Source organism: Acomys minous (genome assembly GCF_964271855.1).
Source record: "Acomys minous genome assembly, chromosome: 6".
Lineage (NCBI taxonomy): Eukaryota > Metazoa > Chordata > Mammalia > Rodentia > Muridae > Acomys > Acomys minous.
This window is the reverse complement of record NC_140487.1, coordinates 39,757,171-39,782,947: the sequence shown is the minus strand read 5'-3', so window position 1 is coordinate 39,782,947 and position 25,777 is coordinate 39,757,171. Positions and strand designations below refer to the sequence as shown.

The 25,777-nt window shown below is 46.3% G+C and overlaps 2 protein-coding genes across 4 annotated transcripts in view; one reads left to right on the top strand and one right to left on the bottom strand.

The window, feature by feature from the left end:
* The window catches only part of GALNTL5 (polypeptide N-acetylgalactosaminyltransferase like 5), a 45,151-nt gene extending 19,784 nt beyond the window's left edge, over positions 1 to 25,367 (bottom strand). The window contains exons 1-6 of one of the 2 annotated variants that reach the window (XM_084787784.1): positions 25,102 to 25,363; positions 18,969 to 19,196; positions 14,842 to 14,959; positions 9,448 to 9,614; positions 6,994 to 7,116; positions 3,992 to 4,241 (exon numbers count right to left, since the gene is read on the bottom strand). In XM_084787784.1, coding sequence (XP_084643910.1) covers positions 3,992 to 4,241; positions 6,994 to 7,116; positions 9,448 to 9,614; positions 14,842 to 14,959; positions 18,969 to 19,164 — 854 coding nt within the window. In that variant the 5' untranslated portion in view covers positions 19,165 to 19,196; positions 25,102 to 25,363. Of the gene's footprint in view, positions 1 to 3,991; positions 4,242 to 6,993; positions 7,117 to 9,447; positions 9,615 to 14,841; positions 14,960 to 18,968; positions 19,197 to 25,101 lie in introns of both variants that reach the window. The other variant, XM_084787785.1, reaches the window with a different exon arrangement.
* PRKAG2 (protein kinase AMP-activated non-catalytic subunit gamma 2) overlaps positions 1 to 25,777 on the top strand; it is a 355,936-nt gene that overhangs the window by 21,060 nt on the left and 309,099 nt on the right. The window lies entirely within an intron of this gene.

Sequence of the window (25,777 nt, the reverse complement as noted above, 5' to 3'; positions counted from 1 at the left end):
AAAAGATGGGGTGCAGATCTAAACAAAGAACTCTCAGCAGAAGAATTTTAAATGGCCAGGAAACAAATGTTCAACATCCTTAGTCATCAGGGAAATGCAAATCAAAATGATTCTGAGAGGAAGCCCGTGCCCTATACTGCTTGGATGGCCAGGATCTGGAGACTGGATAGCTCAGTGACCTAGGGTAGAACCAAACACAACTGGAAAAAAAATGAATGAAATGATTCCTCAAATTATTTTTTTTTCCAAGACAGGATTTCCTTGTATAGGCTTGGCTGTCCTGGACTCACTTTGTAGACCAGGCTGGCCTCAAACTCACAGAGATCTGCCTGCTCTGCCTCCTGAGTGCTGGGATTAAAGGTGTGTGCCACCATGCCTCATGAAATGACTCCAACTTATATCCTGCTAAACTCGTAGAGCAGTGCTTTGTCCAGTTCCAGTTGTCATCAGAGAGACTTGCTCTGGCAGCAGATGGGTGTAGGTGTAGGTGCAGAGACCCACAGCCAAACATCATGAGAGAGAGAACCTAAAGTGGAGGTCTCCATCAGATGCCTCTCCTTGGAGACTGAGAGAACCCGTGGAAGAGAGAGAGGAAAGATTGTAGAGTCAGAGGAGATGGAGCACACTAGGGGACCATGGCCCATTGAATCAACTAAGCAGGCCTCACATGGGCTCTCAGAGCCTGAAGCAGCAAGCATGGGGCTCTCTAGGGTTACACCAGCCCCCCTGCATATGTGTTCTGGTTGTTATCGGGTGTTTTGGGGGGATAGTGGAGATAGGCATATTTGTGACTCATTTGCCTGCTCTTGGGACTCTTTTCTTTCTATTAGATTCCCTTTTCCAGCCTCAATATGAGGACTTTTGCCTTGTCTTATTGTGTCTTGTTTTCTCCTATTTGTCCTGTCTTCTCTTGGAGGCTTGTTCTTTTCTGAAGAGGAAATGGAGGGGGAATGAACCTGGGGTAGGGTGCGCTAAGAGGAGTTGAGGGAGGGGAAATTGGTCGGGATGTGTTTTGTATGAGACAAGAATCTATTTTCAATTAAAAAGAGAAGAGAAAAGAAAGTTGTGTTTGTTTTTAATGAGAGAACAGCATGTCTGTATTCTAATAGGCCTGCTCTTGTCTGCTGCACTGGGTGCTACGTGTCTGCATTGGAGAAGTGGGTGGCAGGCACCCTCTCTGGCACACTAGTTGACCATGACTATAAACAGCCAGCCAGCCAGTAGCATCCATGCTCCCTCTTTTGGTAGCACTGCATGGTACCATGCTGCTATTCACCTGCCCTACTCACAAGTTTGTATGCATCCGAGAGCATCTTTCCAGCCTCAGTGCCATCAGAATGGGCAGGAGAGGGAGCCAGTAGCTGATTCCAGCCGCAGGCTGAGAAAGCCTGATCTACAGGGACAGCTAGAGCAATAGGCAGGTGTAACGTGAAGTCTTTGTTGAGAATAGGATTCCAGGGGGTGGGCAGTCTCTAGAGTGGGAAGTGGGCAGTGGAATGCTCAGGGAGATGACTGTTCGTACGTGGTTCAGAAATTCATAATATTCTAGAGGATTCTTCTATGCAATTCTATGCAATTTCACAACTATCCCTTCTATTTCCTAAGTTGTTTTAATTTCATCCTTGAATTATGAGTCAGGACTGCTTCCCAACAGTAGCATGTCCAGGTGTGGCCAGTCAGCATTGTCAAGGTTTGGACTAGGAAGCAGAGGGTGAGTGAGAATGGGCGTGTGAGGTCATGGACTGTGGCCCATGAATGGGGTATAACATTGGCTCCTGTCTGTTCAACTTTGGTAAGATACCAAAGGTCCTGGGAAGGAACAAGGAACACAAGGGTGGCAATGGCTTGGTTCCACAGACCAGCAGATGTATGGCTGCAGTATGGTGGGGTGTAGCCACTGAGGTGTCAGCGAGAGGAAAGGCAGTGAGGTGGGGGAAGGGAGAGAGTGACAGTCTGCAGGGATGGGATCTGAGAAGCAGAGCAGGGGACAGCAAACAGGGTGTCATATCCAGCAGTCCCGAGATGAGAGACCCAAGAGATGGTAGTCCACGTGAAGTGCAGAGTACTGTATTCAGAACTAGTAAGGACATGTGGCCAGGTCACCCAGCTCCACTACAGGGTTAGAGAATGCAGCTAGCTGGTCTGGGGAGCAAAGGGGTTAGTAATGAGAGAAGGGGTGAATTTCACACCAGAGTTTCCAGGAAACACAGACGTAGCCTGCAGGAAGCCTCTTCAGATGTGGTCACCTTGTTTTCACATTTACAAATAAACTTCCAAAACAAATGAGCCAGGAAAATCATGTTCCTCTCAACATATGAAGTTACATCTGGAAACACTGGGGTAAAGTTTTTTTCTGTGTGAATTTGACAAAGATGTTCACACTTCCTAACCATGGCAGTTTACTCCTTGGTCGGCAGACAACTCCCTCCTGCAACTGAAAGATAGATGCTTGGGGCCAGGCAGAAGGCTTAGTTGATGAAGTGCCTGCTTTATAATCATGAGGACATGAGTTTGATCCGCAGAACCTATCTAAAAAAATATCTGGACATGATGGCATGCATTTGAAGTCTCAGTGCTGAGACTATGACAACAGGCAGATTCTTGGGGTCTGCTGGCCAGTCATCCTAGCATACTTGGTGAGTTCAAGGTCAGTAAGGGACTCTGTCTTAAACAGCAAGGTAGATAGCTCCCGAGGAACAGCACTCAAGATTGATCTCCACATGCATACAAAGATGTGTGGGCACACTTCAAGCAAATACACACATGTAAATGTTGTTTTATTTTCTCAGAAGAGGGGATGAGATGAGAGACATCCACAAGTCTTTCTTGCTCTTTCTGAACTCTTGCTACCTGGTTCAACTCAGCTGTTCTGGCTTAAACTCCTCCCCAAGCTGACTGATTCAAACTGGCTTCTCTTGTCTTCTGACTGAATTGCTTTGCCTGGCTCAAACTAATTCTGGCAATATGTTTTAATCTTCTGGCTCCACCTCATTCTCTGGCTCGTTCTGTCTACACCAGTGACTAGCTTGTCCTCTCTGCAACCTGTCTCTATAAAACTGTCCTGTAAGAATTTTCAATTAAAAATACCTTCTTCAGCTGGGCATGGTGGTGCATGCCTTTAATCCCAGCACTCGGGAGGCAGAGGTAGGCGGATCGCTGTGAGTTCGAGGCCAGCCTGGTCTACAAAGTGAGTCCAGGACAGCCAAGGCTACACAGAGAGATCCTATCTCGAAAAAAAAAAAAACAAAAACAAAAACAAAAACAAAACAGAACAAAAACAAAAACAAAAAACCTTCTTCTCTCTGTCTGTACTGCTCTTAAGTATCCCCTCTTTCCTGTCCTATTTGCATGTCCTATCTCTGACTCATTTTTACTGATTCATCACTTTGTCTACCCCTCAGTTAGACATTACTTTTAAAAATGGCTGCTTCTCTAAATTAACCTTACCTTCCGTGTTTGGGGTTAAAGGTGTGTACTAAAGGTGCTTCTGTATTCCAGCCAGATCATAATGTAATCCAAAGTGATCTCCTGCCAGAGCAGCCATGTGCTAGGTTAAAATTTCTTTACACACACACACACACACACACACACACACACACACACACACACACACACACACGGCGTTGGAAATCAGGGCAGCATTCACCAGCAGTGGTAGCTTCCTGAATGGTGTGGGGCACAAGGCACAGTATCACTTGAACAAACTTAGCATCTACCAAATTCTGGTATTCAATACCTTAGGAAACAAGTGGCAAGCTGAGAATAGTAGCGTACACTCAGGAGGCAGAGGCAGGCAGATCTCTGTGAGTTTGAGGCCAGCCTGGTATAGAAAGTGCCAGGACAGCCAGGCCTATGTAGAGAGACCCTGTCCCAAACAAAAGAAGGATCAGGAGCATGAGGAGGAGAGACAGAGAAAGGGGGAGGGGAGAAAAAATGGCAAAACAAAACTTTTTTTTTTAAACTACAGTCCCACAAACAAGAAGAATCTTACCGGATGGGTTTGCTTGGTCCTTCTGGATCATCTATGTCATGTGACAAAACACTGTCCCATCTAAAGTTCAGGTTCCAGTCAAAAGCTCCCCTTACAAGAGGGGCTGCCGTATAATCCAGGGTAAACTCATCAATGACATCGATCACAGGGCACACCACCATTTTGTGGTCTTTAGCAATGGCATGCAGCAAGGGCTCCAGCCAGACTCTGTTCACCTCGCAGTGGCTATCCAAGAACACCAGGACATCCCCTGTGAAGGCAAGAGCAGACTGATGTTGGTCCTTGTCTTAGAGTTACCATGGCTCTGATGAGTGCATGAAGAAGCACAGTGGCGCACGCCTTTCGCCCCAGCACGCCAGAGGCAGAGGCAGCCTGGTCTACAAAGAGAGTTCCAGGACATCCAGGACTAAGACTATACAGAGAAACCCTGTCTTGAAAAACTGGAAAAAGAAAAGGAAGGAAGGAAGGAGAAAAGAAAAGCACGACTGAAAGCAACTTGGGGAGGAAAGTGTTTATTTGGTTTACATCCACATTGTAGTCCATCACTGAAGGGAGTCAGGACAGGAGTAAACAGGACAGGAATCAGTACGTACGTAGGAGTGCCACTTACTGACTTGTTCTCATGACTTGCTCAGCCTGTTTTCTTATAGAATCCACCATCCCAGAGGTGGCTCCATTCATAATGGGCTAAGCTCACTTGCATCAATCACAAATTAAGAAAATGCTCTACAGGCTTGCCTGCATCCCTTATGGGGACCCATTTTCTCAACTGAGGCTCCTTCCTCTAATGACTCTCACTAATGTCAAGTTGACACACAACTAGCCAGCACAGTCCCCTGGAGGAAAGATATTCAATCTAAATGCATGAGTATTCAGTGAATATTTTCTATATGCTTGGTTCCTCAGTCGCTTTGAGGGAAATGAGAAATAAAAGGTGAGACCCCTTTGTGGACGTTCAGTGGACAGTGGACGTTCAGAGGAGGCTAGAGAGCTGCAGGTTAGAGGCTGACTTGGAGGAAATGCTAGTAGATAAAACTGAAAAAAAGTTTTCATTTTCAAAGATTTCAGGAGGCCAGAGAGATGGCTCAGTCATTAAAGCGTTTGCCTTACAAGCATGAGACCCTGAGTTCAGTCCCTATCACCCACATTTAAAAACCATAACCTGGGCTTGGTGACCTGTTCTTACAGTCCTAGCTCTGAGGAGTGGGAAACAGGCAAATCCCTGGGGCAGGCTATCCAGCCAGCCTAACCTACTTGACCAATAGTGAGAAACAAGGCCAAGTTTGATCTCTGATTCTTTGTTTCAAGACACAAGAACTTGGAAATGTCAGAGCGTACCATCTCAACTCTAGTCCACAGCTGTGCTGGGAGGGCAGAGAGGTACAGGAGTATGCTATTTTTAGACAGCTATCTCTTGTTTTCCTAAGTTTTGCTTTCCATGGCCTCAGGTCCGTGGGATCAACTGAAGTCTAAAAATATTAAATGACAAGTTACAGAGACAAATAACTTTTATGCTACACACTGCTCTGACCAGTGTGATGGAATTCACATTGTCCCACTTGGCACTCCAGGACACACAAAGCATCCCTCATTCAGTAGGTCCATGCTGTATACACCATCTGCCAGTTAGTGTCTTGACTGTCTTGGGTTTCAGAGGGACTGCGGGGGTGTTTCTGTAATAATGGCTGCCATGCTCAAGAATAGTGTTACAGCAGATGTAGACACAGGACAGGCTAGCTAGCAGACCAGCTGGTAGTACTCTGGTGCCATACACTTAGTCTCAGTACCCTCTGCAGTCCTCGACTTATTCTCCTTACTCCTGTACAGATATGGACCCCTGGTTCTCGGTTTGGGGTTAGATCAGGAGCTTCATCCCCACAAACCTGGCTCTGCCCTCAGTGGCCCTCTCTAGATGGAGCCCTTCTTCCTCTGCTTGCAGCTGCTGGAACCCAAGACAACCTTGAATAATAACTTTACTGACTCTGGGCATGTGGGATAGATCATGCCATGTGGAAGGCATTGCCCTTGGCAATACATAACAGCAAGAAGTTCCTGTTGTTTTCCGGAGTGGAAGGCTGTCGACTGTTGGGGACATTGCTGTCTATAGGCTGATGCTATAGCTCCCCTAATAAAGCTTTTCTGAGGGACTTTTCATTGAGCTTATGATTTCCTTTAAAATTAGTCTAAAACTCCATGTTGGAGTCTGTCCTTCGGGGAACTCAGTTTGTGGGGGGCCTGATGCCATCCATGGCCTTTGTAAAAGACTGCTGTAGGCTCCAAACCTACTTTATTTGGGGCTAAGACTTACACCTCCCTTCCAGCCCACCTACTCTAGATAGGAGAGAAAAGGGGTTAATGGGAACAGGAGAAGTGGACCTTTTAAGACTCAGTTCCTGGGAGGCATTCCCCTGGCATAGTTGGCAGGATTTCAGCAGACCAGCAATTCCACCAGAGTTGCTGCTGGAACCTGGAGCAGCAGCTGGAGCCCGGAGCCCCGAAGCGTTCTCTGGAGTAGTCCATCTTTCTAGGAGCTTCTCAAAGTGGAGTGATGAACAGCCAAACAATACCAAGACCCAAAAGCCCCACCGCCTGTTTGTGGCTCTTATATAATATATACAGATCCTCTCATAGTCTGACCTAAGATGTGTTTCAGCTGGCAAAAACCAAGCCCCCACACGAGGTGGTTCATCTTCTAGTGGATAAACATCACCTGGTCTCTCACAAGTCTGCACCCCATCCCACACTTGGGATCAAAGCAGAAACATACTTCTATCCACTGCAGACGGCCTTCCATATGAAGTGACAGTTTGGAAAAGGATATTTGGAGGCAATGGGGGATCAAAGATTTGAGCCTGCTGTGACATGGAGATGTCTTCCTGCTGCCATGCCTTCCTGGCAAAGATAGAGCGTGTGCCCTCACACTGTGCCACCACATGAACCCTTTTCCTGCTTAGTGACAGCAACAGAAAAGTACTTAGAACATGGCCTAAGAGGACTCATACCTGAGGCCCGGGAGGCGCCGATCATCCTTGACCTGATGAGACCCTCTCTCTTTCTGTTTCTCACTAATTTAATCTTTTCACGAATAAGTTCCAGATGATAGTCCAGTTTTTCTTTCAAATCATCTGGAAAAATATTTCACACTTGACAATTTATAAACCACATCTATAGAAATTTAAATAATTATCATTATGACCAGTTTCTAAAAAAAAAAAAAACCCACTATTGTAGAGATTTTTAACGTGTGCCTGGTTAGCCTCAAACCCACAAGAAAAGTGGTTCATAATCAAACTGTACAGTTTTCCTCTAGTGACATATCTCTGCTTGACTAAATAATTATTAAAATTTAGTAGAAGTGTAGGATATAAGGCTTTTGGTATAACCTGGTTTTACTACTAACTCCATAAGTTGTGCTGTGATAAGTTTTGCTTCTAATTTTGTAGTGACTTGAAGGTGAGTTATGAAACCAACCAAGTTCAGGAGCCCCCTGCCCCGACTCCCTCAGGCTGAGGAAGCCCATTGGCGCTCTCTGTGATGTCCAGGAAAGAAAGTTTTCAGTTCACGCTTGTTATACAACTTAGGATAAAGTTATTCTGAACTAAAGTAATGAATATATTGATCCTGCGTGTCATTGGGACACAACACTGTGTGTCCTGTGTTTGAGGCTATGGTCAAAGAATGGCAGAGATGACTGGTAAGACAGCACATCAGGAATGGCCCTCTTGGTCTCTTAGTAAGAGAACTGAAATGCAACATGCATGTATAAGCAGGACTGAGTGTCTGTGCCCACCAGCTCCAGACGCATGTATCAAAATCACCAATGTGACAGTATTTGGAGTAGGGACCCATGGAGGTGTTAGATCATGGGCTTATAGGAATAGGCCCAAGAGCTCACTTGATCCAAAGAGGATGGAGCCAAGAGGATCAGTGTAAACACCAGGAAGAATGCCTTTATCAACAACCTGGTCTTATTGGCATCTTGGTCTCAGATCAGTATTTGTTGCTCAAGCCACCTTGTCAAACTGATAGGAGACCACCATGTCTCCAGACTCTTGGTGCTGTGCTGAAAAAGGCTGGCAGACATGGTCACTCCTGGAACTGTGTGCCCACCATGGGATTTGTGAACTTTGGGGTAAGAAAGCAGGCACACCTGCATCCTGCACCCAGCTTTACCAAGATTTCCTGCCCAGCAAGCTGCAGACGTCTCAGCTCTATGGAGCAGATAAGGCAGTGTGGGTGAAGGAAGAAGCAGCTATCCACGTACAAGATGCAGATAGTGATGGCACCTATAGGCACCTGGCCAGTATCAGTAACTTCCAAACATGGTAACATTAGCTTGGGTCACACCCAGAGCAACCTAGTGTCACTCCCACAGGGTGGCCCTGCTGAAATGTTTCTTTTAAGCATACCTTTTTCCTCATCATGGACTAGCTTCTTAGTAGGTTAGGTGACTTTGTAGGCCTGAAGTCTACCAGTTTGGGCATCATTATCCTGCCTCTCCTTGATTGCCTAAGGTTGATACTCAGTTGTAGACAGACAACAACCAAGTTCAAAGTCTGAGCATAGGTAACTAGACTTCTGTTCTGGTATCATTATTCTATCTTAAAGAGTAAGCATAGATGAATCATCCCGTGCTTCAGTTGGTTCAGTCAAATTCTTTCCTGTGGAGGACCTGGATTAGGTCATCTCCCTATGTTAAGCCCTAACTTTCTCTCTGTATGCAACCATTCATTACTTATCATGTAGCTCAAATGGCATTGAACTTGTTCTGTAGCCAAGGGTGACCCTGACCTCCTGATCCCCTGCTTCCACTTCCCTGGCGGGGATGGCAGATAGATGCTGCCACACCCACTTTGTGCAGTGTTGAGGAGTCCAAGGCTTTGTGCATGATAGGCAAGCACTCCACCAACTGAGCTACATTCCCAGCCATAGCTCCCCACGTTTTTGAGATAAAATTCTAAAAATGCCTTTCATGGGTAGCCCCCTTTAAATAACTCTACCTTGATGCCTTTCCCCCATATTCTTCCAACTCTACACCCACGCATAAGCCTTACAAAATGCAGAAGTTTCCATGACCACCCTGTTTTGTCTCATCTGGAACCTGTAAGTTGCCATTTCTTTCATCTAAAATACATTTTCTTCTTGTCCATCTGAGAAGCCCCAGCTCATCTGTGCCTCTTCCATTTAGATGGCACTTCTGTCTGAAAGTCAAGGCTAGCCCCCTGTGCTGACCTCATGCACCCATCATGACAGGGCCTGGGTCAGTCATCAGGTATAGCATCCCCTCAACACCCACCAGAAACATACAAAGGCCAAGCCATGCATGGTGAGGTATGCTCCTGAATCCAGCACACAAGGCGCTAGAGTTCAAGATGAGACTAGCCTGAGCTACATGAGACAATCTCAAGTATCATTAGAAAAGAATGCCACCTTCCAAACAGTCAGTGTTTGCTCACCAATGTCACTCTTGTCATCAACCAAAATTATTTCTTCAAGGACATGGTGTGGAGTGCGGCTCATCACACTTGACACTGTTCGGAGCAAGGTGTTAAACTCTTCATTATAGAAGCATATGATGACGCTGGCAGAAGGTAGATAGAATGGGTAATATTTCTGATAACATCTGAAAAAAATAGGGAGATTTACTTATCCGAAAGCTTCCAGTGTTCTGGGCCTCCTTTCCATGCTAACCCTTACTCTTGCTTCTTTACTTTATTGAAGTAGCTATGGCAGCACACTAAAAAATACAAAAAGTATCAAGCAAGATGTTCTTAATTTTAAAAAAATCGTCATTTATGTGTACCTGTCTGCATCTATGTGTGCACACATGTGCATGCAAGTACCTGTGGAGGCCAGAAGAGAGCATCGGATACCCTAGAGTTAGAGACAGAGGTGGTTGTGAGGTGACTGACATGGATGCTGGGAATCAAACACTCTGGTCCTCTGGAAGAATAGTAAGCACTCTGAGCTGCTGAGCCATCTCTCCAGCCTACCCCTAAATTCTTTAACTTTTTTAGCCTTATTTTTTTTGGGGGGGGGTACATGCTCATGCCGTGGTGGGCATGTGGAGATGATAGCACACCTGACAGGAGTTGGCTCTCTCCTTCACCATGTGGGCTTCAGTCTCAGGTGGGGTCACTCTCAGGTGTGCACATGCCACCTTGCTGGCCCCACTTAGACCAGAGGGACATTCTTTCCCCTATCCCCAGAAATTTCCTGGGAAAATTTCATTGGCTCATGTTGGCTCACTGGCCACTCTGCAGGTAACTAACTAGGGCCAGACAAGTGAGGTCAAAGAATAAAATCATCATTTCCACTGCAATCATGTGAAAGGAAACATATTTCCTGGACAATTACAGAGCAGGGGGCCTGGACAGATGAGCCAACAGGAATCTCAGCATGTCTACCTGCAGCATAAACATGGATTAAAGGAATCTTGAAAGTTGAGGGTTCATCCTGACCAGAATTGTGAGCCCATTGGAGGGTACTAGAGAATGTTCAACTGCTGAGTGGAAGCTGGCACCATGCTCAAAGGAATAGAGACCACGTGAGGTGGCAACCAGGCTGAACAGGTAGTGGTGCTGATGCAAGCACAGTCTGCACTCAAGGGTATATGACCCAAGAGCACAGCAATAGAAGCCAAAATAAATGGGGTGACACCAAATTGAAATCCTTCTGCATAACAAAAGAAATTATCATCAGGATGAGAGATAACTTTCAGAATAAACAAAAATACTTGCAAACTATACATCTGACTAGGGATTGAGAGGCAGATTGCTCACAGAATCAGAAAGCAGCAGAGGGCTGAGGCTCTAAGTCAGTTGATGGAGTGCTCCTCTGGCCCTGGGCTAGATCCCGGCAGCACATAAAGGTAGGCACAATGGTGCACGCTTGAAAAATGGAGGCAGGAGAACTAGAAGTTAAAAAACATTCTTGGCTACATAGCTAGTTCAAGACAAGTCTAGAATACACAAGACCCTGTCTTAAAAAAAAAAAAGCCTAGTAGACCTTTTTCAAAACAAGACAACAAGTAGTCAATAGGTATATGAACAAAATCAACAAAATAAAATATTTAAAGCCACTAATCATTGGGGAAATGCAAATTAAAACTATGATGAAACGAAGGAGATTCTAACTCATGTCTGTTAAAATGAGAATGTAGAGGAAGATTGTCAGCCATTGTGGAGGATAACATGACGCAACAACTCTGACCTTCGATGAACACTCAGCTGTAAAGTCAGCCTAGAGAAGTGCTACCTGCCTCTCACATGGCCGAGGCATTATCCCACCAGCCAAGATATGGAATCTACCAAAGAGCCTTTCAGAAGGATTTGGAAAGTGTATGCACACAATGGAATAACAGTTCAGGGCAGGTGAGATGGCAAAAGGACATGCTGACCTGAGCTGATCCCTGGACCACACACAGTGAAAGAAGGGAAAACTATTACAGCTTGTTCTCTGACCTCCACACCAGCCTGTGGTGTGTGTATAGCACACCTGCACACACGCGCGCGCGCGTGCGCGCGCGCGCGCACACACACACACACACACACACACACACACACACACACTAAATACATAGAAAAATTTAAGGTTGGAAATTCAGTCATTCACCACAATTTGGATGCATATAGAGGGAGATGGAGTGAAACACAGGAGGGAGAATTAGTCTTGTGCATCCCAAATGGTTATCCAACCCCACAAGGTCAGTCAGCGGGAGGTGGTGACACACCCTTTAATCCCAGCACTCCAGAGGCAGGCAGAGCTCTGAGTTCAAGGCCAGCCTGGTTTATGGAGTGAGTTCCAGGACAGCCAAGCTTAGTTGGGGAAGGAAACCATAGAAAACAGAAAGCCGGTGAAGATACAATAGAACGAGGGGGCCATGTTCCAGCAAGCAGCAGAATCTGTCAGCTTCAGCCACGTGGCTCTGGTTTTAGAGTCATGGATACGAGAAAAGGGTTGTGGAATCTCTTTCAGAGACTAAGGCAAGCCACTGAGGCCAGGCAGGTGTCAGGGGTGTCACTGCATGGAGGCCTAGAGAGGCCATTTTGTAAAGCTGTGAAGGTGAAGCCTGGGTTGCCTTGGAGACCCCAAGATGTTGGAGATGCCAGAGCCACGGGAGACCTGCCTAGGAGAGCTGCTAACAGGGAGTGGAACCAGCCCAAGAGAGAGAAGTGTGTTGCAGTCAAGAAAGCTGAAATGAGTTGGAGATCTGAAGAGCACTTTGGCATCGGACTTTGAGATGAAGAGTTTAGAGTTTGCCCACTTGGTTTTCCGTCTTCCTCACTAAGCTCCTTTTCTTCTCTTTTGGAATGGTAATGTATATCCTGTGCCATTATATGTTGAAAGTGTGTCGTCTGCTTTTTGATTCTGATTTTACAAGGGATGATTGCATGAATCTCAGAAGAGACTTTATGTTTTTAATTAATTTTTATTATAATATATGTACATTAAATCTCAATTGTAATCCCCTTGCTCTTATTATCCTGTTCCCACCCACCCTCCCTCTTCTGCCCTATTCCCCTCCTCTAGACCTCTGACCAGTGGGGTCCTCCTCCCCCACCGTCTGACCACAGCCTATCTGGTCTCATCTGGATAGCCTGCATCCCCTTCATCTGTGTTCCCACAGGGCCTCTCCACCAAGAGGCAGTGATGAACTTGCAGTTCCCCCCTCTCCCCTCCCCTTCTCCATGTGGAGAGTGAGCTGTCCATCGGCTACATCTGAACAGGGGTCTACGTTCTCTGCACACGCACACACACACACACACACACACACACACACACACACACACACACCCCTCTCCTTCCACCCCCATCTCTTCCATATAACTCGCAGCTCTTGAAACCTTTAAACAAGTTTGAGACTGTTATAGATTATGGACCTTTTGAAGTTGAACTAAATGCATTTTTTTTATTATGGTATGGCTACAAGTTTATGGGGTCCAGGGAGCTGAATATGGTGACTTGAATAAAAGTGGCACCTGAACATCCATAAATAGTGGCACTATTAGGAGGTGTGGCCTTGAGGAAGTGGTGGCTCAGGGGCAGGCTTTGAGGTCTCTGATGCTTAAGCCATGCCCAATGTGGCAATAACTTCCTGCTGCCTGCTGATCCAGATCTAGCTACCTTTCCAGCACCAAGCTTCCCGCCATGATGACAATGGACTGAACCTCTGACCTGTAAGGCAGCCCCAGTTAAATGCTTTCCTTTATAAGAGTGGCCGTGGTCATGGTGTCTTTTCACAGAAACAAAATCCTAACTAAGACAACTTGGGGTTCGATAACCATTTGGGGATTCATATCCCTGGGGAAGACTAAGTATCCCAGTAGTTATTAGTTTTCTATAGCTATTATCTAGGTGCAGGGCCAGTTTTGATTTCCACTGTCCATGTTGGCATCCAATTGGTGTTGTCAATGTTCAAGTCTTGTTTAAGCATCTCTATTTCAACTTGTTTTTCCTAACAAGTAATTATGTGATGGGGGAAAGGAAGCAAGGCAGTTACACTGTTTTAGATCAGAGTTAGGGGAAAATAATAGCATGGAGAGAAATTCATAACTTATGAATTAACTTATGGTAGTTAAATCTTAACTTGATTTATAGATTATCCTCCAAATTAAACTTATACTATGTTTACAGTTTGAGCAAATTTAAATTCATTCTTTTTATTTTTATTTTGTATAGGGGGAAGGGAGACATGTAACTGAGGATGACTTTGAACTTCTGATGCTCCTGCCTCTACCTCGAAACACTGAGATTATAGGCATGCGTTACCACTCTTGGTTTGTGTGGTGGGAGTAAACACTAGGCTGTGTGTGTGGTGCCAGGCAAAGAGTCTAACTGAACTACATCCCCAGCCCAAGTTTTTTTTTTATTATGACTCAGTTACACGTAAGAGATGGAGTGTACCCAATCATGAATGGTGTTTGTGCCTTCAAATGTTTGGGTTGCATGCATATCACAAAATACGGCAATGTGGCCAACTTTCCAATTTCCTGGAATGTGACATTACTGGAAAGTGTATGCTTTCCTTAGCTTGAACACTTTTCTTCTAGCTAATGGAAATTGATAATCTTTTCCAGGAAAGGCTTGGAACCTAAATGGTATTTAAAAGGCATCAACAAACATAATACAGAACAGATAAAGAAGAATATGTGATAAGTAAAATGAGCTAGTCCTCCAAAAGACAAATTCCACATGCTTTTACTAATTTTAGGTCTCTGGGGAGAGTGTCAAGTTCATAGACAATGAAAATAGGCTGGGAGAAAGGAGGGGTGCAAGGTTTTCATTCAGGCAGTGTGCCATGGTTGCTCACCACTGTGGTGGTGCCTAATGTTTCTGAACTGTCCACCTGAAAATTGTTAACATAGCAATTGTATGTGCATTTCACTACAGTTAACATTAACACAGATAGCTGGAAGCATAATGAAAATGAAGCAGACGGTGATGAAAAAAGTAGGTAGATATCCAAAGCATTTTCTATTGAGAATAATGATTTGACCAGAAGCTCTTGCTGGTGACTTATTTAGCTCTTCAGAACCTCTAGAACATATTTTTCCAGTGGGGAACGTGGTCTCTACACCATAAACAAAATCTTGACATTACCCAGCGTAAAGACCTAAGAACAGAGCTTAGTGTGGTGGCGCACGCCTGTAATCCCAGCACTCAGGAGGCAGAGGCAAGCAGATCTCGGTGAGTTCGAGGCTAGCCTGGTCTACAAAGTGAATTCCAGGACAGCCAAGTTTACACAGAGAAACCCTGTCTTGGGGGGGGGGGAAGGCCTAAGAACAGGAGTCTACACTACAGAACCTCTCATGTGCTAAGATTAAAGTCTGGTTAGTGGGAGAACATACATTTCATCCCTGGAATCTGGCACATCTCGATTAATGCCCAGTCTTCTACTGATAACAGCATTAAATCCATATTGCATAAATCCTTTGAGAAGTTCTGGGTTTGAAAAGTCAATCTTATCTGCAAGAAAAGGTCATTTGAGTCACATAAGTAAAAGCTTACTACTGTCACACTAATGCATGTAGCAAGAGTAACCCTATCCTGAATTTGTCTTAAACAATCATATTCTTGGACGCTACACTACCGCCAGATGAGAAAGTTAAAGGTGAAAGCCAAAGTATTTACATAAGCCAAAGGTGACTTTTGAGTAAAGTGTTGACATTAATTTAGATGAAGACACCCAGCCCAGTCAGTGCTCCATTAGTCACTTTTCTTGTTGCTCTGCTAGATGCCCCAACAACAGCAACTTAAGGAGTGAGGACTTATTTTGACGCACAGTCCTAAGAGACGTCCATTATAGAGGGGAAGGCTCTGCAGCAAGGGCCTAAAGCAGTAGTCACCATGCTGTGCAGCCAGCGGACAAAGAGCAATGTTGCCTTCTCCTTTTTATGCAGTTCACGGAATGGTCTCTCTCTCTCTCTCTCTCTCTCTCTCTCTCTCTCTCTCTCTCTCTCTCTCTCTCTCTCTCTCTCTCTCTCACACACACACACACACACACACACACACATATATGTACATACATACACATGCATAATACATACATACATACATATATACATACACACACACACACTCCATAAATGCCACACAGGAGTTACAGAAGTTTCCAGCTGAAGCACAAGTAGTCACAGATAAAATGTCCTCAGCAAACCTCCAAGATAATAAACTCATTTTCCCTAGCCCAAGAGAGAGCTGGGGTGAAAGGGCAGCCTAATAACAAAAACCAAACCAAACCAAACACTTTTGGCACCTCACCCTAAGGAAGCAAACAGCAGTATCCCTCTTGCCCTACCTGGTGATATCAGTGGGGCCATGCAGAACGTGATATCCCACTGGTTGGCAGCAGGAAGTGCTCTCCTCACCCTCCTGGGTGGTATCAGGAGACTGATCAGGGAGGAACCCTAGCCTCACCTGATAGAAACAATTAGTGGAATGTTGACCCTCCACCGCCACCCCCAGTGACAGCAAGGTGGGGCAGGGTAAAGCCTGGTAGCCGCCTACTTCCCCTTGTCTCTCATGGGGCCCAGGGCAGAGCTAAGTGTCCACGTTCATCTGGCAGCAATGAGAGGGAGATGGGCAGTGGAAGCTAGGCAGTATTCTATTTCTCTTTGAACCCAGTGCCAGTGAGGACTAGTGGACAGATGAGCCTTTAACCCTGGGGTCAAGGGGCACAAGGAGAAGGGAAGAGGCAGAATGAGCTGACACTGTGCCCAGTGACAAAGTTGTGAAAGTCAGCGCTCCATTTAAGTGGAAACCAAAATGGAGCTGGATTATATTTCTTTAAAACCTTTTTTACTGAGACTTTGTGAATTTTACATCATGTGCCCCATTCCCACTTATCCTTGTTCCCTTGTATCACCCTCCGCCCTTGCAACCTCCCCCAGAAAAGAAAAAATAAAAACAGACAAAAAATCTCATCGTGGAAGCTATAGTGTGCCACCATGTGTTATACACTATACCCGTTTGTCCTCTCATCTTTCCTTGCAAATGTTAGTTGCAGTGAGTCACTGGTCTGGTTCAAGGCCTCTGGCTTCTGCTACACCATCAATACTGGATCCTCGCCAGGACTCCTCTCAGATACCCTGTTGTTGCCCTGTGTCATGGAGACCCTGCAGCTTTGCATCTGCAGCACTGGCCCCTCACACACTCCAGCTGTTCGTAGATGGGGTAGATGTTGGGGTGGGCCGACTCACAGCCCTGGATCTGGCCTGGGAGGCAGCTGAGCTGGTCAGGCTGCCAGCTCTCCTGCACCCGCACCACCAGGGCAACATTTCCAAGCACTGTCCCAGCTAGCTCACCCAAAGCCGAGGTTGGCAAGGAATGGGGGCCAGCTCTCTCGCTCTCATGACTGGATCTGATGAGATCCACAGGGCGATCTGGCTGTAATATCTGTTACCTCATTGATCACTAGGGTTGATTTGGGTGACCTGGCTGAGTAGGCGGGTGTCCCCTTCGTTCCTTACCACTCCATGTGCATCCTTCCTGAAGCTGAATTCTTGGTAAAGAGGACGGCCTTCCTCTAATAGAGAAGAACCGGTCTTCGGTCAAGTAGCTGCGATCCCTTGATAGAACCTCCAAACAAACTCTCAAGGGAGTTGAATCTTTAAGTCACCTGTCTACCACAAGATGGTGTGCTCCCAGCAGTGTAGGCAAGTGGGGCAGGGTACAGTGGGCAGAACACACATAGAGAAGAGGGAAGACCAATAGCAATGTTCTCACATTCTGTACTGTATGACACACTTGTACTCAGCATTGCAGAAGAGAATCTGCCCTAACATATTACTAGCTTAGCATGTACACACTGTTCATGGTCTGTTTGTTCTGCGGTAACTCTGTGCTAGACCAAATGCCCCTGGAGGAGTAGAAGACAGACACCAGCAGCTACTAACTATATTCATTGTTTACTTGGGCCCAGACAGCCACAGAATGCAGGAGGAGTGAAAGAAGTGACAACGAGAAACAGACATTTAAAAAAATTCTAAAAAATGTGGTCAACCACCTTAACTATGATATCAAGACTGAGCTCTGACTAACTGACAGTCTCTGTCCTTGCCCTCCTATATAACCTGTGAGCTGGACTCAGCCTGATGCCTGAATCAAGAGAAGTTTTAAGATTCAATTATTGCCTTTGCTCACTGGCTTTTGTGAGTGACAGGCACTGTAATCCATTGTTGCTTATACTTGTCCTACACCTCAGTGAGGGGATCTGCTTGGGATCATGGTACAATGTCTCGTTTTAAATTATTTTTATTTTATGTACATTGGTGTTTTGACCAATGTCAAACACACATTAGTGTGAGGGTGTCAGATCTCTTAGAGCAGGAGTTACAGACAACTGTGAACTGCCATGTGGGTGCTGGGAATTGAACCTTGGTCCTCTGGAAGAGTGGTCAGTGCTCTTAACTGTTGAGCTGTCTCTCTAGCCTCATCTCTCAATATCCAGTAGAAAATGGCATGCTAAGGACCAGGAAAGTCCCAAATGGAATTTAAAAGGCTAGCCAACAGAGGATTAGCTGAACCAGTTGGACCAAACTTAACTAGGATGTTAGAGCAGTCACCGCAGCAACATCAGAAGCAGACAGAAAAGGAAGAGCTCAGTTAAGGGACAGAAATGACAAAATAATCAAAAGGAAATTTTAGGAATGACGATTAACTTAAGTAGAGCTAGGGCATCTCTAAGTAGTAGTTAAGCCACACAGAGAGCAGAGCCTGTGAACTTTAGGTCGGGTCAATTGGATTGGTGTGGCATGAAGAACAGAGAGATGAACTAGAAAGAAAAGGATTCTCAGGGAGCCATGGCGTAACTAAAGGGCTAACTCTGTGCTCCTGGAGTTACAGAAGGGGAAGAGAGAAAGCAGGGGTTAGGATAGGATGGGGGCGGGGTAGGGATGCTGCAGAGGGCAGGCATTCTCACTCTGATGACAAGGCGCTGTCAGCAGTGCTCCAGAGCACACAGCACAGAGTGCAGATCTGGCTCTTAACCCATGAGCTATCTCTTTACTGTTCTCTTCATCTTTGGGGGCTTTTTTTGTTAAGCCAGGTCATCCTGTGTAGACGTGGAGCACAAATCTTACAACAGTGAGTGCTGGGAGAGAGCAAATTCCAAGAGAATATCGACACAGACTATCTACAGCTGTGGTAAACTATGCAGTGCCAGAACTTCTGGGTGTAGCGCGCAGAGGAAGTGGGGTGACATTGCTGGATTCAGGTAGGTGGAGAAGGACTGGGGGAGACATTTCTGTTGCACCTGTTGAAATCATTTCTGTGAAAACAAAAAGCTGCCTGAAGCCACCCGTATAGCAAACTACATAAATGAGAAAATTAGATGATAGATGCCTATTGACTTCTGTATATAATATATCCACATATGAAATAGTTTGTTTTCCCTTGAAAGCAGTTTACAGAAACAGATCACAATATCTCCCTGGATATACGTCTGGTTTTCCAGGTTCATTTGTATCAAACTTACCATCAGTAATGCTCTGTTTGGGAGTTTTCTCTGAGCTGCGGGTGTGCTGGTACACTTGCTGTCTGAGTGACCTAGCCCTCGTGGGCGCCTGCTGTCTCTTCTCATGGTTGTATTGCAAATAGGAAAGTACCAGAGCTGTCCAGAGCCCGAACAGCATGGATCCATAGAGAAAACACTGAAGTATGATATTCTTCATCGTGGATTTCAGATTTTTAAATTCCAATTTTCCTAGGCAAGATCAATGTAAGAGAAGCTGTGTTAGATGATTCAGTGGGGTTTGAATTGTCCGCATGGGTTAAATTCTGTTTTCAGGGTTAAAAAAAAAACAATCATTTTGATACTTTTGAGTACAAAAAGTTCATCTCTTCTGTCACAAAAATTCCTCACACATATCTCCATAGAGTCAACATCCAGATAGGTCAGTATGAAGCAGGCAGCATAATGGAAAGACTTTGTCCTACCCCTGGGCAGAGCGCTCCAGGAGAGGAGGAGATAACATTATCACCCCCTATCCATGCCCAGCCCCTGGAGAGAGAGTGTAGACCTCCAAAACCCTGGCCAGACATCAGCCACACTGAAGTGCAAAGGCATGCCCCGTCATATGCAGAAGAGAGATCAAGTGTGGATGAGCACTGTGGCACACTGTTGAGGGGATGCTAAGTGGACTCAGTGGTCTGGGTTCTACCAGTGAAGGTGCACTATGAATGCCTGCCCTAACACACACACACACACACACACACACACACACACACACACACACACACACGTCTCCACAGTGATACTGGCATTCCCAGTCAGACACAACGGGAGCTGCTGTCAGCAGCAGATTTACAACCATAGTGATGAGCAGGAAGCAAGCAGAGGGCGCTAGGAAGCTGACAATTAGGAAGACCTGAGTTTGAATCCCCAGAGCTCACATAAAAAGCCAGACACGGCAGCATGTGCCTGTGAGCCCACTTCTAAAGAGGGCAGAGATCCCTTAAGCTCACTGGCCAGCTAGCTGAGACAAATTACTGAACTTCAAGCCCAGGGAGAGACCCTGTCTCAAAGGATAAATGAGGAGAGCGATCAAGGAAAGATATTCAGTGTCGGCCTCAGGCCTCACCACACACGTGTACTCACATGCATGTGCACCTCCCACGTGGACACACACACACTCACACACATGCAAGAGAGAGAAACAAGCAGGGCATAGTGTAATTTGCAGAATATGATGAGCAATGTTCCTGCATATGGCCACTCATATGCAGCAGATGCTTGGGGAAACCTGTGAGCAGACGATGCGCACAGTGTCCGCAGCTCTGGCCTGCAATGGAGGAAAAGGCAGAGCTCCTGCGAAGCTCTCCAGCATGTGTGGTAAAAGGACTCATCAGCAGAGCCTGGTGATGCACTGGAGCATTGGCAATACAGTACACTGAAAATTTTCTTTCAAAGGCGGTGCTCTGCACGCATGTCTTTGTATCCTCGCTTTGACTCAACTGTGAATAAAAGCAAAGCTAAACACTCCCATTGGGACAGACTGGGGACCATGAATGGTTTTGGTTTTGCTTTTTGAGACAGGGTTTCTCTGGATAGCCTTGCCTGCCCTGGACTCCCTTTGTAGAACAGGCTAGCCTCAAACTCACAGCAATCCGCCTGCCTCTGCCTCCCCTGTACTGGGATTAAAGGCGTGCACCACCATGCCCAGCTTTGTTTGGTTTTTAAGACAGGGTCTCACATAGACCAGGTTGCCCTCAAACTCACTTAACTTCCTTAGACTCCATGGATGACCCTGAGCTCCTGGTTCTCCTGCCTCTACCTCCTGAGTGCTGAGATAACAGGTGTTGCCACGCCTAGTTCTGGGAGGCACTGGGGACCAAAGCCAGGGGTTTGTGTATACTAGAAAAACACTCTACCAACTGAGCCACACCCACAGCCAAGGCACATGAGATCTTAACATGTACTCTGAAGACAAAATTATTGGCCATGTGCTCACAATTTGGAAGGAGAGAGGAGGCCACAGCCTGAGTGGGAAGTGAGAGGACTGTGAAGCAGAGATTGGCTGAGCAGCTGCTGGAGCAGCTCAGGGCCAGGAGCAAGTGGGGCCTTGGCAAGTCTACGCAAGTGCAATCAGACAAGTGGCTCTCTTCACCCCCAGTTCACAGAAAGCCCAGGCAAGGTGAGTGAACTGCAGGGGCTCAGCCCACAGGGAAAGCTCAGGGCTGGAGTTGAGAAACACTTAAAACATCTGGATGTAGAATTTAAACCCCACACAGAGCCCTCATGCCAGACAGACAGACAGACAGACAGACACACACACACACAAACACACACACACACACACACACACACACACACACACACACACACACACACACGATGTGCTGCAGCTGAGGTGGGAGAAGGGAGAGCTGCCCTAGGAGGAGGAGATGGGCCCAGGGCAACATACTGAGGTGCTTCTCACCTTTCCTGACACTGGGACCCCTCATACAGAGCCCCATGCTGTGCTGACCCCAACCATGAAGTTATATTGGTTGCTACTTCATAACTATAATTTTGCTACTTTTATGGGTTATAGTGTAAATATCTGATATGCAGGATACCTGATGTGAGACCCCCAAAGAGATTGTGACCTACAGATTGAGAGCCTACTCTACAATTGCTACTTTCTCTGCAGATGCCCTGAAGATAGGCTCCTGGCCAAAGCTACTCCAATACTCAGACTGTCCAGTAGCTGTTGGCCGTTCTTTTCTATTGGTTCATATGGACTGAAACCTGACTCTCCAAAATTATGTCAGATCCTTAGCCACTAATGTGATCACATTTGTGAAAGAGCATTTAGGGAGGTGATTCAGGTAACATGAGCACCCAGGATGGATCGGTCCAGGTCCCGTGGAGCCGGTAACCTTGTAAGATAGTCAGGAAACATGCACAGAGGAAAGGACAGGTGAGGGTTCACCACGGGGCCGTATCTGAGTCAAGAAGACAGAGAGGCTTTGAATGGAAGCCACCCTGCCAGTGCCTTGACCCTTCTGCTTCTAGCTGTGAGAAAATAAGTTCCTAGTGTTAGCCAGCCATGGTGATGCTTTGTTCCACTTGCCCAGATGGGATGGTACAGATGCTGAGGATTGACCAGGGCATTTGAGGAAAACTTCCAGAGAGAAAAAAAAAAAGTGTGGAGAGCCACAAGAAGAGGAACAACCCAAAACTTGCAAAATACTGAAACTGAGAAATCAAGGATACCACAGTCAAAGAACCAGAGAAAGCATGTCCAAGAACATGCCTGCCACAGCAAAATCAGCACAAGGCTGGAAAGCAGGAGGGACTGTGTTTTGTTTTGTTTTGTTTTTTAGATATTTTACAGACAGTTGTGAGCTGCCATGTGGGTGCTAGGAATTGAACCCTGGTCCTCTGGAAGAACAGGCAATGCTCTTAACCACCGAGCCATCTCTCCAGCCCCAGAAGGGAGTGTTCTAAAGTACAGGAAGTCAGAGAGTGAGGGATGACCTCAGAGAAAGATGGAGCATCTTCCAGGAGCATCTAGCTGTGAGCTCTGAAAACTAGAATTAAAAATGGAGGAGAGGAGATACCCTCTGTCACTGAAGAGCATGGAGTGGCCAGGCACCCAATGAGGAAATGCCCCCAAGAGCTGACATGTACCAGGTGACATGAAACTTCTCAGTGGCGACACTAGATTCAGAAGTGATAGAGAGGTGGCTTCAAATTCAAAATTAGATAATATCTAACCTAGACTTCTATAGCTGTAGAGCAGAAGCAGCATGCTTGCAGATAACAAGTAACTCAGAAAAAGCATGGCTTCCTCCTCTCTTCCTCTGCAGTGAGGACAGTGTGGATTATAAATGCCAACAAGGCAGACAGCAAAAGGAGGGCACACACATGTACATGCAGAGATGTACAAAAATGCGTGTATAAATACCATTGGCTTTGCTTTAAAATCTGAGGCTTGGGCCGGGCAAGGTGGTGCATGCTTGTAATCCCCGCACTCAAGGAGGCAGAGGCAGGTGGATGTCTGTGAGTTCAAGGCCAACCTGGACTACAAGTTGAGTCCAGGACAGGCAAGGCTTTGTGTACAAAGAAACCCTGTCTCAAACAAAACAAAACTGGCCTGGGGAGATGGCATGTGACCTGAGTTTGAATCTTCAGAGCCCATATAAAGCTGGGTAGTGTGTTGTACACTCGTAAGCTCAGTGCCCTTGAGAAGAGATGGGAGACAGGAACAGGAGAACCTGGGAAAGCTCAGCCAGGCCAGCATATGCAGTGATGGACGACAGAAGACTATCAAACAAGGTTGGAGGTGAGGACCAGCACCTCACTTGTCCTCTAGCCTTTATATACCTTTCATAGCATGTGTGCTTGCATTTATAAACACACACACACACACACACACACACACACACACACATCTCACACATACATACACTCTCTCACAGACTCTCATGCATACTCTCCCTCCCTCCCCCCCTCTCTCTCACACACACACTCGCAGTTTCTCTCACACACAATCTCACACACTCTCTCACACATACACACTCTTCTCTCACACACATACTCTCTCTCTCTCTCTCTCTCTCTCTCTCTCTCTCTCACACACACACACACACACACACACACACACACACACACACACTCACACCTGCATACTTTAGGGCTAGGGAGATGGCTTAGTGGGTAAGTGCACTCTTGGCGAGCATGAGGCGTCAAGCTTCATCCCTAGCACCCACATAAAAGCCAAGTGCGTCAGGGCTGGAGAGGTGGCTCAGCCATTAGGAGCACTTGCTGCTCTTGCTGAGGACCCAGATTTGGTTCCTGGCACCCACACTGTGGCTCACAGTCATCTGAGTTCCAGTTCCAGGAGTTCCAACGCCCTCTTCTGGCCTTTTAGGGAATTAGACATAATTAATGTACATACATGCAGGCAAAACACTCACATAAAGTAAAATTTATACACAAAAGTGTCAAGGGATTGGGGCATGGGGTGCTGGAGAGAAGGCTCAGAGGTTAAAAGCTCTATCTGCTCTTCCAGAGGTCCTGAGTTCAATTCCTAGCAACTACATGGTGGCTCACAACCATCTATAATGAGATTTTGTACTCTCTTGTGGTGTGCAGGCATACATGTAGGCAGAACACTGTATATATAATACATAAATCTTTTTTTAAAAAGCGTGTGTGTGTGTGCGCGTGTGTGTGTGCATGTGTGTGTAGCGAAACTTTCCCTAACCAACAATAATAAAATAACACCCACCCCAAACTTTTGTTAGCATAACATTTTTTAAAAATTAATTGCTTTTGAGACAAGCTTTCTTTGTATAGCCCTGGCTATCCTGGAACTTGCTTTGCAGACCAGGCTGGCCTCAAGCTCAGAGATCTGCCTGCCTGCCTCTGCCTCCTGTATGCTGGGATCAGCTGCCTGGCTACCAGCGTAGCTTGCTAAAGGGGCCTTGCCAGGGTCTCCTTTTCCTTGTATGTTACTATTGTCAGCTCTCCAGGTCTAGGGTCACTGGATACCTGTGAGGGATTGCCCAGATTACATTAACTGAGGTGGAAACATCTGTCCTAAATATGGGTGATGTCATTCCATGGGCTGGGGTTCCAGGGAAGGAGAAGCGCAGAAGTCCTCTCTGCTTCTTGCCTGTGAGCATCATGTGATCAGCCACCTCCTCCTCCTGCCACAATCCCCTCAAATTGTAAGCTAAAATAAACTCTAACTCCCTTAAACATAAATAAAATGAAGTGCTTGGGGAAGACGACAACGTAAAGATACAAGCAAGCTCACGTCCCCTCCCACAAAAATGTGAGATTTACAGTCAGGAGAGCATGGCCTGCTTTTGATTGATGCCATGACTAACTTGTCTGAAAATTCTATTTTGTAACACTTTATCTCTCTGACACTGCTCTCCACACAGAAGCTGTGACTTCCTCGGGCTTTAAAGTTTCCCCTCCATTATTATTTTCAGGAGCTGGAGCCTACACAATACCTTTCTTCCCGAAGGGAGGCATAGCCAGACAATGACCCCTTCTCTTCTGGTAAACCAGCCTGGGTACTGCTCCTGAGAACCCACGTGAGCCCATGGCCAGCAGATCACTGCCCCCATTGGTCCAGGCATCTAGCTCTGTGCCCTTATTCTAGCCTTACCTGTCTGAGGTGCCACTCCAGCAGCAATGAAATCGAGTTATTTGCCACTCAGAGTCATAAGTGTTATTGGGTCTGTGAAGGATGGAAAGATGTAGTTTTTCTAGATGGTTCTAGATCATGCTGGGTTGCCTCGCAGCAGCAGAGTGTTCAACAGGCCACCGCAGGCTGCCCCTAACCCAGTGACATCACACTGGGCATTGTTGGCCCACAGAGGCCCCTGTCTGGAAGCCTAGTAAGCAGTTAGAACCCAGGAAGCTAGACTTCAAAGGAGCCTGGCATAACTACTGTTTGAATGTCCTTTCTCCTCAGCTGAGGAGACAGAGAGCCCGAGCCAAGGTCAAAACCTCAGATATAGAGGCTCAGCCTAACGTTTACTCTTGTGAAATAAGACCAAGGACAGCTGTCCTTCAGTGTACCTCAAGAAACTGAAACATGAGACCAGCAAAGCCAGGATGCCTTAACTTTTACTTCCTAATCTATTGCTCAGCATTTAGACAGGAGGTCAGCCAAGGCCTTGTGAAGTTCCTCCTTCAGGAGTCTGAGCAGATTCAACCCCTCCTTCTGCAGGCTGACTGCTCCCAACCACATACCTGTGTCAGCTCAGTAGAGGAAGGGGTGTATTGGGGCCTTTCTAGACCCTTCCTTGGAGCATGCATGAAGGCCTTGACAATCCCCA